Source organism: Tamandua tetradactyla, chromosome 15 (genome assembly GCF_023851605.1).
Source record: "Tamandua tetradactyla isolate mTamTet1 chromosome 15, mTamTet1.pri, whole genome shotgun sequence".
In the NCBI taxonomy this organism is placed as follows: domain Eukaryota; kingdom Metazoa; phylum Chordata; class Mammalia; order Pilosa; family Myrmecophagidae; genus Tamandua; species Tamandua tetradactyla.
In genome coordinates, this window is record NC_135341.1 from 86,001,515 (window position 1) to 86,015,434 (window position 13,920).

General features: G+C 39.1%; 1 protein-coding gene across 1 annotated transcript in view; it reads left to right on the forward strand.

Annotated features, from left to right (window-relative positions):
- The window catches only part of ATP1B3 (ATPase Na+/K+ transporting subunit beta 3), a 70,205-nt gene extending 58,382 nt beyond the window's left edge, over window positions 1-11,823 (forward strand). The window contains exons 6-7 of the mRNA XM_077130297.1: window positions 9,015-9,101; window positions 11,140-11,823. Coding sequence (XP_076986412.1) covers window positions 9,015-9,101; window positions 11,140-11,310 — 258 coding nt within the window. The 3' untranslated portion in view covers window positions 11,311-11,823. The remainder of the gene's footprint in view (window positions 1-9,014; window positions 9,102-11,139) is intronic.
- Window positions 11,824-13,920: the final 2,097 nt, after the last annotated feature.

Consider the following 13,920-nt stretch of genomic DNA (forward strand, 5'->3'; position numbering starts at 1 on the left):
CAGGAGCATGTGAGACAAAGGTGTATCCTACTGTTGTGGGGACACTCTGTAAGTGTCCATTAAGTCTAATTCATTGATCATATTATTCAGAGCTCTGTTATTTTTTGCTGGTGTCTAGACATTTGATTTCCTTAATTAGTTTATTCTGGAGGTTGCTTTTACTCTAGGTTTACAAGAAAAACCTAGGATTTTCTTGCTGTATGGCTTTATTCTCTGTTCTTTGACATTCAGTTCAACTTATTCAACTTATTCTAGACTGCTAGCATAGCATCTGTTTAACTGCTCAGAATTTTTCAGTTTTGTTTTTCTGTTGCTTGCCCTGCTTAAGAGTGTTTTTTGGACTTCCTGGAAGATGGCGGCTTAGTAAGACACGCGGATCTTAGTTTCTTCTCCAGGACAGCTACTAGGGGAGTAGAAACGATACAGAAAGCGCCCAAAGCCACAACAGAAATAAAAAAGACAGCGTACCCCATCCTGGAACGGCTGGCTGGCTGAGAGAAGCAGCTCGGGTGAGATCGCCGAGGCGCGCGGGCCTCACCGGGCGGGGCGGGAAGCGGCCGGAGTTACTCCCTTCCCCCTTCCCGGGCCGGCTGGGAGAATTGGAGAGGCGGTCCCCTGAAACCAAGGCGGCTAGTGCCCACAGCACGCACAGCCCCCCGGACCAACTGAGAGAATTGGATCGGAAATCCCCAGGCCGCGGAGAACGGTGACGGGTGGGGGAGGCCCCTTCCAAACCCGTGACTCCCGGGGAACGTGCACTCTCTCGGGCGGGCCGTGGCCGCTGGCGCCCTCCCACCACGCTTGTCGCCCAGGGCTGACTAGGAAATTCGGACGGGCTCTTTCCCGGGCTGCGGCGACCAGCAACCCTCCCTGCGTTCGGACCCCGGGCCGGCTCAAGCCGCTTCGGCTAGCGAACCCCCCGGACGGCGAGAGTTTTCCAAAGTTTAAGGTCCCACAGCACCTTTTACTGGTGGGACCCGCAGACAAACGTGTGCCACGAGTGCCACCTACTGGGCAGGATAAGAAAAACAGAACCCAGAGATTTCACAGAAAAATCTTCCAAACTTTTGGATCCAATACCCAGGGAAATCTGTCTAAATGCGCAGACGCCAACAGAAGATAACGGATCACGCTCAAATAATTGAAAATATGGCCCAGTCAAAGGAACAAACCAATAGTTCAAATGAGATACAGGAGCTGAGACAACTAATGCTAAATATACGAACAGAAATGGAAAACCTCTTCAAAAACGAAATCGATAAATTGAGGGAGGACATGAAGAAGACATGGGCTGAACATAAAGAAGAAATAGAAAAACTGAAAAAACAAATCACAGAACTTATGGAAGTGAAGGACAAAGTAGAAAAGATAGAAAAAACAATGGATACCTACAATGATAGATTCAAAGAGACAGAAGATAGAATTAGTGATTTGGAGGATGGAACATCTGAATTCCAAAAACAAACAGAAACTATCGGGAAAAGAATGGAAAAATTTGAACAGGGTATCAGGGAACTAAAGGACAATATGAAGCGCACAAATATATGTGTTGTGGGTGTCCCAGAAGAAGAAGAGAAGGGAAAAGGAGGAGAAAAACTAATGGAAGAAATTTTCACTGAAAATTTCCCAACTCTTATGAAAGACCTAAAATTACAGATCCAAGAAGTGCAGCGCACCCCAAAGAGATTAGACCCAAATAGGTGTTCTCCAAGACACTTACTAGTTAGAATGTCAGAGTTCAAAGAGAAAGAGAGGATCTTGAAAGCAGCAAGAGAAAAACAATCCATCACATACAAGGGAAACCCAATAAGACTATGTGTAGATTTCTCAGCAGAAACCATGGAGGCTAGAAGACAGTGGGATGATATATTTAAATTACTAAAAGAGAAAAACTGCCAACCAAGACTCCTATATCCAGCAAAATTGTCCTTCAAAAATGAGGGAGAAATTAAAACATTCTCAGACAAAAAGTCACTGAGAGAATTTGTGACCAAGAGACCAGCTCTGCAAGAAATACTAAAGGGAGCACTAGAGTCAGAACCGAAAAGACAGGAGAGAGAGGTATGGAGAAGAGTGTAGAAAGAAGGAAAGTCAGATATGATATATATAATACAAAAGGCAAAATGGCAGAGGAAAATATTATCCAAACAGTAATAACACTAAATGTCAATGGACTGAATTCCCCAATCAAAAGACATAGATTGGCAGAATGGATTAAAAAACAGGATCCTTCTATATGTTGTCTACAGGAAACACATCTTAGACCCAAAGATAAACATAGGTTGAAAGTGAAAGGTTGGGAAAAGATATTTCATGCAAATAACAACCAGAAAATAGCAGGAGTGGCTATACTAATATCCAACAAGTTAGACTTCAAATGTAAAACAGTTAAAAGAGACAAAGAAGGACACTATATACTAATAAAAGGAACAATTAAACAAGAAGACATAACAATCATAAATATTTATGCACTGAACCAGAATGCCCCAAAATACGTGAGGAATACACTGCAAACACTGAAAAGGGAAATAGACACAAATACCATAATAGTTGGAGACTTCAATTCCCCACTCTCATCAATGGACAGAACATCTAGACAGAGGATCAATAAAGAAATAGAGAATCTGAATATTACTATAAAGGAGCTAGACTTAACAGACATTTATAGGACATTACATCCCACAACAGCAGGATACACCTTTTTCTCAAGTGCTCATGGATCATTCTCAAAGATAGACCATATGCTGGGTCACAAAGCAAGTCTTAACAAATTTAAAAAGATTGAAATCATACACAACACTTTCTCGGATCATAAAGGAATGAAGTTGGAAATCAATAATAGGTGGAATGCCAGAAAATTCACAAATACCTGGAGGCTCAACAACACACTCTTAAACAACGAGTGGGTCAAAGAACAAATTGCAAGAGAAATTAGTAAATACCTCAAGGCGAATGAAAACGAAAACACAACATATCAAAACGTATGGGATGCAGCAAAGGCAGTGCTAAGAGGGAAATTTATTGCCCTAAATGCCTATATCAGAAAAGAAGAAAAGGCAAAAATGCAGGAATTAACTGTTCAATTGGAAGAACTGGAGAAAGAACAGCAAACTAATCCCAAAGCAAGCAAAAGGAAAGAAATAACAAAGATCAGAGCAGAAATAAATGAAATTGAAAATATGAAAACAGTAGAGAAAATCAATAAGACCAGAAGTTGGTTCTATGAGAAAATCAATAAGATTGATGGGCCCCTATCAAGATTGACAAAAAGAAGAAGAGAGAGGATGCAAATAAATAAGATCAGAAATGGAAGAGGAGACATAACTACTGACCTCACAGAAATAAAGGAGGTAATAACAGGATACTATGAACAACTTTACGCTAATAAATACAACAATTTAGATGAAATGGACGGGTTCCTGGAAAGACATGAACAACCAACTTTGACTCAAGAAGACATAGATGACCTCAACAAACCAATCACAAGTAAAGAAATTGAATTAGTCATTCAAAAGCTTCCTAAAAAGAAAAGTCCAGGACCAGACGGCTTCACATGTGAATTCTACCAAACGTTCCAGAAAGAATTAGTACCAATTCTCCTCAAACTCTTCAAAAAAATCGAAGTGGAGGGAAAACTGCCTAATTCATTCTATGAAGCCAACGTCACCCTCATACCAAAACCAGGCAGAGATATTACAAAAAAAGAAAACTACAGACCAATCTCTCTAATGAATATAGAAGCAAAAATCCTCAGTAAAATTCTAGCAAATCGTATCCAACAACACATTAAAAGAATTATACATCATGACCAAGTAGGATTCATCCCAGGTATGCAAGGATGGTTCAACATAAGAAAATCAATTAATGTAATACACCATATCAACAAATCAAAGCAGAAAAATCACATGATCATCTCAATTGATGCAGAGAAGGCATTCGACAAGATTCAACATCCTTTCCTGTTGAAAACACTTCAAAAGATAGGAATACAAGGGAACTTCCTTAAAATGATAGAGGGAATATATGAAAAACCCACAGCTAATATCATCCTCAATGGGGAAAAATTGAAAACTTTCCCCCTAAGATCAGGAATAAGACAAGGATGTCCACTATCACCACTATTATTCAACATTGTGTTGGAGGTTCTAGCCAGAGCAATTAGACAAGAAAAAGAAATATAAGGCATCAAAATTGGAAAGGAAGAAGTAAAACTATCACTGTTTGCAGACGATATGATACTATACGTCGAAAACCCGGAAAAATCCACAACAAAACTACTAGAGCTAATAAATGAGTACAGCAAAGTAGCAGGTTACAAGATCAACATTCAAAAATCTGTAGCTTTTCTATACACTGGTAATGAACAAGCTGAGGGGGAAATCAAGAAACGAATCCCATTTACAATTGCAACTAAAAGAATAAAATACCTAGGAATAAATTTAACTAAAGAGACAAAAAACCTATATAAAGAAAACTACAAAAAACTGCTAAAAGAAATCACAGAAGACCTAAATAGATGGAAGGGCATACCGTGTTTATGGATTGGAAGACTAAATATAGTTAAGATGTCAATCCTACCTAAATTGATTTACAGATTCAATGCAATACCAATCAAAATCCCAACAACTTATTTTTCAGAAATAGAAAAACCAATAAGCAAATTTATCTGGAAGGGCAGGGTGCCCCGAATTGCTAAAAACATCTTGAGGAAAAAAAACGAAGCTGGAGGTCTCGCGCTGCCTGACTTTAAGGCATATTATGAAGCCACAGTGGTCAAAACAGCATGGTATTGGCATAAAGATAGATATATCGACCAATGGAATCAAATAGAGTGCTCAGATATAGACCCTCTCATCTATGGACATTTGATCTTTGATAAGGCAGTCAAGCCAACTCACCTGGGACAGAGCAGTCTCTTCAATAAATGGTGCCTAGAGAACTGGATATCCATATGCAAAAGAATGAAAGAAGACCCATCTCTCACACCCTATACAAAAGTTAACTCAAAATGGATCAAAGATCTAAACATTAGGTCTAAGACCATAAAACAGATAGAGGAAAATGTTGGGAGATATCTTATGGATCTTACAACTGGAGGCGGTTTTATGGACCTTAAACCTAAAGCAAGAGCACTGAAGAAGGAAATAAATAAATGGGAACTCCTCAAAATTAAACACTTTTGTGCATCAAAGAACTTCATCAAGAAAGTAGAAAGACAGCCTTCTCAATGGGAGACAATATTTGGAAATGATATATCAGATAAAGGTCTAGTATCCAGAATTTATAAAGAGATTGTTCATCTCAACAACAAAAAGACAGCCAACCCAATTACAAAATGGGAAAAAGACTTGAACAGACACCTATCAGAAGAGGAAATACAAATGGCCAAAAGGCACATGAAGAGATGCTCAATGTCCCTGGCCATTAGAGAAATGCAAATCAAAACCACAATGAGATATCATCTCACACCCACCAGAATGGCCATTATCAACAAAACAGAAAATGACAAGTGCTGGAGAGGATGCGGAGAAAGAGGCACACTTATCCACTGTTGGTGGGAATGTCAACTGGTGCAACCACTGTGGAAGGCAGTTTGGCGGTTCCTCAAAAAGCTGAATATAGAATTGCCATACGACCCAGCAATACCATTGCTGGGAATATACTCAAAGGACTTAAGGGCAAAGACACAAACGGACATTTGCACACCAATGTTTATAGCAGCGTTATTTACAATTGCAAAGAGATGGAAACAGCCGAAATCTCCATCAACAGAAGAGTGGCTAAACAAACTGTGGTATATACATACGATGGAATACTATGCAGCTTTAAGACAGGACAAACTTATGAAGCATGTAATAACATGGATGGACCTAGAGAACATTATGCTGAGTGAGTCTAGCCAAAAACTAAAGGACAAATACTGTATGGTCCCACTGATGTGAACAGACATTCGAGAATAAATTTGGAATATGTCCTTGATAACAGAGTCCAGCAGGAGGTAGAAACAGGGTAAGATAATGGCCAATTGGAGTTGAAGGGATACAGACAGTGTAACAGGACTAGATACAAAAACTCAAAAATGGACAGCACAATAATACCTAATCGTAAAGTAATCATGTTAAAACACTGAATGAAGCTGCATCTGAGCTATAGGTTTTTGCTTTCTTTTGTTTTGATTTTACTATTATTACTTTTATTTTTTTCTCTATATTAACATTCTATATCTTTTTCGGTTATGTTGCTAGTTCTTCTAAACCAATGCATATGTACTAAGAAATGATGATCATGCATCTATGTGATGATGTTAAGAATTAATGATTGCATATGTAGAATGGTATGATCTCTAAATGTTGGGTTAATTTCTTTTTTTCCGTTAATTAAAAAAAAAAAGGGATAATTGGAGCTGAAGGGATACAGACTGTACAACGGGACTGGATATAAAAACTCAGAAATGGACAGCACAATACTACCCAATTGTAATGCAATTATGTTAAAACACTGAATGAAGCTGCATGTGAGGTATAGGGTTTTTTTTTTTCTTTCTATTATTGTTTTAATTCTTATTCTGTTGTCTTTTTATTTCTTTTTCTAAATCGAGGCAAATGTACTAAGAAATGATGAATATGCAACTATGTGATGTTGTTAAGAATTACTGATTGTACATGTAGATTGGAATGATTTCTAATTGTTTTGTTAATTCTTTTTTTAATTAATTAAAAAAAAAAAAAAAGAGTGTTTTTTGTTTTGAGGAGGAGGATGATCTCAGATATTCTAGACCCCAGTCAGATTTTCCCATAGCCTCCTCTCAGGAGTTAAGAGTTCCCTACATCAGTTTTCCCTGAGGGTGAGACCCAGCAGGTTGACAGACTTTCCAAAGAAGCCTCTAGACTCTGTGCTTTTCCCATCCTCCCCAGGATGGTGCTTGTCTGCCTGTGGGTCCCACCTGCACAGAGTGATGCAGTGCCTTTAGCTTGAGGTGACTCTCCCTGCTGGGGTGTGGTTGAGACAGATATGATTGTAGGGTGGCTTTGATTACTTCAGTTTTCCATTCCCTGGGCTTGAATTCCTTGAAGGAGGGATTTCACTTGAGCTGGGTCCTGCCCCCTTTTTCTTGGGGAAGATATGCCCTTTAGGGGATTAATCCCTTTCACCTGACTAGTTACTTGGCTTCTCAGACAAGCTTAATTCTGCCCTTGCCTGGGGCAGTGCTGAAGCCTGAAAATGCTTGCAGTTCTATTTAATGAGCTGTTAAGAAGTAAAAAACATAAATAAATACAGAGAAAAAAGCCTTTCCAGAGCAGGGCCCCAGCTTCCCACGTTTTGCCAAACAAGAGCTTGGGTTGGTATGTGGCTCTATGCATTTCTGTGTATCTCCAGGCTCTAAGTGCCCTCTTTTCTTGGGGTCCAGCCCTTTTCCAGTATTTTGGTGCTGTCCTACTAAAAAAGCCTCTGTTGTTTTTTCTTCTCAGCCCCACCCTGTCTTTGCCTGTGTGAAAATCCCGGTTTCTTTAGTACTTACTCCATTTTTATTTGTGCTGGAGGTCTGTTTTCACTAGTCAGAATTTGTTAATTAATTCTGCAGTTGGATCTTGGTTGAGCTAAGCCCTTAGCTGCTAGTACAGTCTGTTTCCTTTCCCCTCTGGGAAACAGCCTGCTGTGCCCATGGAGGCGGGGCACCGGCCTCTACAGCTTGGGGGACTTACAGTTCTGGGTGGGGTCTCAGCTGGTCCAGCTCTTCCAGACTGGTGTATGTACACTGTGTGTCTGGTCACTGATGTCCCCTAGCAGTTGTTCGGTCCTGTTCCTGGCTATTTACTAGCTGCTCTGAAGGCCGAACTAAATTCCACACCTCACTATGCCACCACCTTGCCCTCCCTCCCTACCTCCAGCTACCTCTCCCTGTGTTTCTGTGAATTAAGCTTAAATATTAGGGAAAAATAGGTTAAATAAAAAGTAGTTAATGCATAAAAGCTTTGATCTCAAAGCTCCTAATTTTCCTTTGTAAATACGATATTAGATTAAAAGTTTTTAAGGAGTGCACATGTAGTATGGTGTTGAATAGTGATCAAAAAATGGTTTCTCCACTTTCTCTTAGCCTTGTTATAGGCTGTTTTTTCCATATATCCTTGATCTGAACGATCAGAATTTGACTTTTTTTTGTGGGAGTGTCATCACTGTGTGTTCTGTCCTGTCTTGTCCATGCCTCTTGTCCAGTGTATTTGTCCCTCCTATCCCATGCACATGTGCTGCTTCATGATAATGAAATTAAAGCAACAGTAAGTAGGACATCACCTTAGAATAAGTTCTTATTTTTGCTGTACTGTTTTGTATGTGCTTTGAAAAATAGAAATTAGTTCATCCAAGTCTCCAATTGATGTTTAGTAATGTTTTAGTTAAATGATTGTTTCATTAACCTGCCACTGATTTTAATTCATTGTAGTGTATTTGCTATCTCTTCAGTTTATGTTACAGTTATAGTTATTAGAATTAGGGCTATTTGTAATGTGTTACTCATGAGATTTTCATAAATGCCTGCTGCCTCCCAGGCCTGAGTGCTGCGTTCTAGATTGGCAGCTATACGACTCTTGCTTTCCAGCATGGAAGCACAGTCATTTATTCTTTCAGGACAGCATCAGTCCTAAACATACTGGTACATGCCTACTGACAATGACCAGGCTAGATGTCAGTGAAGGGTAGGTAGGATTTACCCGGCAGTACGTATGGGTGTGACTGTGTATTAGAAGGGACTCATTGAAAAAGGGTACAGGGCATATAAAAAAATGTAAGAAGAATCAAAGTTTTTTTTTCCAAGGGGTGAATAATGTTATATTTAATGATCAAGATGGACACATCCCTTCTCAAAAATACATTTACAAATAATATAGTTGTAGCAGTATTGCAATTTCTCCATACTGTTCAAAAGTGCTACTGCTTTCATATAAATAAATACTATTTTTAACATCCCCCTTTCCCTTTGCTGGACTTAAAAATGTTTCTTTTACTTTCAACTTTAGGATGAAAGCGCAGCAATTTTATCAACTTATCCACATGATGGAGTGGTAGACTTAAAATATTTTCCATATTATGGGAAAAAACTGCATGTAAGTACTTAGATGTTCTTAAATAATAATACGTCTTTTAGGATATGGGCACGTTTCCTAAATGTGGTGTGTCTGGAGTAGCTGGACATGTGCCCAGTATAACTCGTGCACCTTCTCACCTGGTTGGTGGCGAATGGAGATCTAATTTAGAGCACAAAGAAACCCAAGCAGATAAAGGTTGATTATTTTTAAAATACCATTTTCTTCTTTCATTACAAAAACATTATGTGCTTATTTTTTAAATGTAGAAAAGTACTCAAGAAATAAGAAAACTCAGTATCCAAAAGTAACCATACCATTTTATAAAATTAGGGTCATACTGTATATACTTCTAAAACTTTTTTTGGGAAATGATTTCAGAATTAAGATTAAAGCGGTATAAAATAGTACAAAGAATTTCTGCAAGACCCTTTACCTGCATTTCCCAAATGTGTATTTCCCAAAAATAAGGATATTATCTTATATAACCATAGTATACTTTAAAAGAAATTAACATTGATACAGCTGTTATCCTGTGTGCAGATCTTGTTCAGATTTCACCAGTTGCTCTAGTAGTGTCCTTTATAACAAAAGAAAAGCAGTTTTATCCTGGGCCAGGATATCCATTATTACATGTTTAGCTGCTTTATTCTGGAGCAGTTCTTTAGTCTTTGTTTCATTCCTTTGTGCTCCTCAAAAATGATTATAGGACTTTTTTTGTTTGTGTTGATTGTTTGATGTTTTTATGATTAGATTATAGATTGTGCCCCCTTTTTTTGGTCAGGGATTTCTCAAAGGAAGTATTTCTCCTAGTGATCATATCAGGAGGCACATGGCATTGATCGGCTCCTGTAGTGGTGCAGTTACCTTCATCACTCGGTCACGGTGGTGTTGGCAGTCCCCCTTTGTGATCAGCATCGCCACACTTTGAGAATATGTAAATATCCTGTTTCAGACTTTCTCCCAAAGCCTTAGCTATTACAATCATTGTTTATTTTGATGTCCAGATTGTCCATATTTGGCTGGTGACGACCTTGAGCTTGCTGCCGTGCCCTCTCAATGTGCTCCTGTAGTTGTTTGAGCACTTGTTACTTTCCGACATCACAGGATGTTCTGGTCTCATCTTGTAATCTCCCTTCCCCAGCCCTGGTATCACCCCTGGTCCCTCCGTTTTGGTGAAGAATTATATTTAAATATCACAGTGAAGCTAAAATATTATGAATATATATGCACCAAGTTATGAAGCAACCACATTGGGATATAGGAGGCCTAATATTATCACAATAAGATAGGTCTTAGGAATGTTTATCAGTCATCACACCTGATAATAGAGTCCACATATCCTTCGCAAACACATGTGAGCCAGTCACGAAAATGTGTTGTGTATTAGGTCGCAGAGTATCTAGGTCACAGAGAAAAATCTTTTTCTATAAAGTAGAAATATATTGTAAACAGTACTTTGTGACACAATATGTGAATCTGGAAATTAGATCCGTACACTTGGAAATTTAAAAAAAAACCTATTTACACAACTCTTGGATGAAGGGGAAAATTAAAACCAAGAGTATAGACTCTAGAAAATAATAATGAAAACAAACTCACAGACTGTGGTGATGCATTTAATGATCAGAGGAAAATTCAAAGCCGTAAAGCCCTCTTATCAATGAAAACGAAAGTGTGAAAATTAATGAATTAAATTTCTAGCTTCAAAAGCAATAACCAGGAAAGCAGATGTAATAGAATGATATGACAAATGTGGCAAAATGTTAAATGTTGGCAGTTTTTGGGTGTCTGGATGTTGGGGATAGAGGGAGATATTGGAGTCTCTGTTTGAGTTTTGTATTGTTTTTACAGCCAGTCCTGTATGTTGGAAAATATTTCAAAATTAGAAGTATTTTAAAGAAGTGAGGTAGAAAATGGAAAGTAATAGATCAGATTAATTTTAAAATCTTGTTTTTTGTTTTTTTTTTTAATTTACAGAATAGACCAACCCCTGAGAGAAAAGTGTAAGCAAAGTTGTTACCACATTTGTATTAATTTACTTTCCTTTGTTTGCCAGGTGGGCTATTTACAGCCAGTAGTTGCTGTCCAGCCAGTCTTCAACTCGAACAGTACCAAGAAAGAGACGACAGTTGAGTGCAAGATTGATGGGTCACCCAACCTAAAAAACCAGGATGATCGCGACAAGTTTTTGGGACGAGTTGTGTTCAAAGTCACAGTGAATGCATAGCATTAGTAGGGTATTTCCACAGAGTAAATTTCGTGTTGTCTTGTCTTCATTCTGTATCAGTTGGACCTGCCACTCTAGAATTCTGAGACCACCTTGGAGAAGGTGGGCTGGTACATGACGCTGGGGTAACGCCGTAATGTGCTTCCAGATCGTGGTGTTCCGAGTCCTCCGACGTGGCTGCCTGTTGCCTCTGCTGCCCTTTGAACCAGTGTAGAGACGCCTGACCCCTAACACCTGGGGTGGGGGTTGTGTCCTGTTTTTATGTGGTTTAATTGCCGGGTGTCTGAAACTTAACATGCTGTGCTTTGTAAATATTTTATGGATTTAACACTGGTTAACTGTCGTATTTTGATGCCAACAAGTTTTAGGGATAAAATGATAGAACAATAAATGGTACCTGACCAACATAAGTGACTTTATAGCTGCAATGAATGTGGTTATGTAGAGACCCCTGAGAGAAGTTCTATATGTTGAGGAGGAAAAAAGAAAATAAAAATGGATTTGAAAGTGTTATCTTGGATTTTTGTAAAATTATTTTTTACATACCGAATTAGTTTGTACCTTTATTGATTAAGAGCACAAATTTTTTTATGTTAAAGAACCAGAACTAAATCTCTTACAGATTACTTTGAGTATTTTAAATCATAGATAAAACATAGCATTTTTAGTTTAGGTAGTAGGACTATGCATCTGACTTTCTAAAAATTAAATCATAAAATTTAATCATAGATTAGTTTGTGAAATATTGTTACTGCTTTTATCTAGTAAACTGGACTCTATTAAAAATACAGATTATGAAATATCAAAACTTGGAATGTACTCAAAGCTTATTCACAACCAAGCAATAGAGCTTTATGTATGCATTCTTTGGATAGTGTCATGAAATATTTCTTCATTCAGTCTTAAGTTTATTCTTGATATGATTTTTGTCATAATAAGTACTACTTTCTCTCCTGAGACAGGTGTGCTTCCCTTAAAAGCCTGTTTTTTTTTTTTAAGGGAAAGCAGGTACTTTTTTTTTTAACATGGGCAGGCATCGGGAATCGAACCTGGGTCCTCGGGCATGGCAGGCAAGCACTCTTACCTGCTGAGCCACCGTGGCCCACCCCAGGTACTTTTTTTTTGGTAAAAGTTACATCTTTATACAATGGTCTTGAAGAATCAAGGCTACTGGAACACAGGTCACCAAGTTTCAGGTACTTCCCTCCATCCGCTCCAAGACACCTTAAACTAAAAAGGGATATCTATGTAACGCCTAAGAATAACCTCCAGGATCACTTCTCAGCTGTCTGAAATCTCTCAGTCACTGACGCTTTATTTTCTCTCATTTCTCTCTTCCTCCTTTTGGTCAAAAAGGCTTTCTCATTAACTCCTCGATGCTGGGTCCTGGCTCATCCTGGGGTTTGGAAAGCAGGTCCTCTTAACAGTATCTGGCATGTAGCTGCAGCCCAGCTGGCTCAGGAGTGGCTGGGGAAACACTGGGTGCTGCGTGGACCTGACTGACCAGGTGGGTTTCAGCATCTGCTTGTGCAGATGAGGCTGTGAGGGAAGGAGCCGCGTGGCAGCCACGCCCCAGTAAAAAGCAGACTAATTGTCATTTATGAAATAAGAATTGAAGTATCCAAAATGAGAGTAGAGAGAGAGAAAAATGGGACACAAACATAAATCAGTAATTCATCTTATTTTTGTGCCTCCTCGTTCAGGAACTTGGAGTTGGCTCAGCTTTGACTATTGTGTCATTTAGTTGACTTAACCCAACAATTCCTGGCTCTGTTTTCTTCAGTTGTTGAAATTAGAGAATTTAACAAGTATTTATCCCAGTCCCGCTGTGTGCTGCTACTGTTTGCTGAGCATGTAGAGATGAAAGATGGTTTCTCCAAGATCATGAGCCAGTAGGCATTGGGCACAGCACGTGGCATGATGGTCCCAGTGCTGGCAGTAGTATGCAGGGGGCCGTGGAGGTTGGGGGAGCGGGTACTAGATGATTCCAAAGACTCCTTCCTTCGTGAAAATTTACTTTTGTGAAAACATCCCCAGAGACAAGGCGGTGTGTTCTGGAGAGGAAAAGGGACCGTATGGAATTTCCATGTGCGCTGGCAATCCACTCCTAGGGAAGTACCCCGAAGAATGGAAAGCAGGGACTCAGCGTCTTAGACACCGATGTGCATAGTGTCATTATTCACAGTTGCTAGAGGGTGGGAAAAACTTGCGTCCATCAGCAGATGAGTGGAGAAACAAACATGGTGTGTGCATACAAAGGAATGCTATTCAGACACGGAATGGAATGAAGTTATAACAAGCTACAACATGGAAGTACCCTGAAATCATGCTAAGTGAAATAAACCAGACCCAAAAGGACAAATAATGTATGATCCACTTGGAAATATCTAGAAAAAGACAATTCAGAGACAGAAAGTTGATTAGAAATTTCCAGGGGCTGGAGAGAGGGAAGATGGGGGTTACAGCTTAATGGGTACAGGGTTTTGGTCTTGGGTGGTGAAGAAATTTCGGTTATGGGTGGCGTTGATGTGGTATAACACTAAACTGATGTTGCGGTATTGTACACTTAAAAATAGTTCAGGTGGCATATGCTACCTCAGCTTTAAAAAT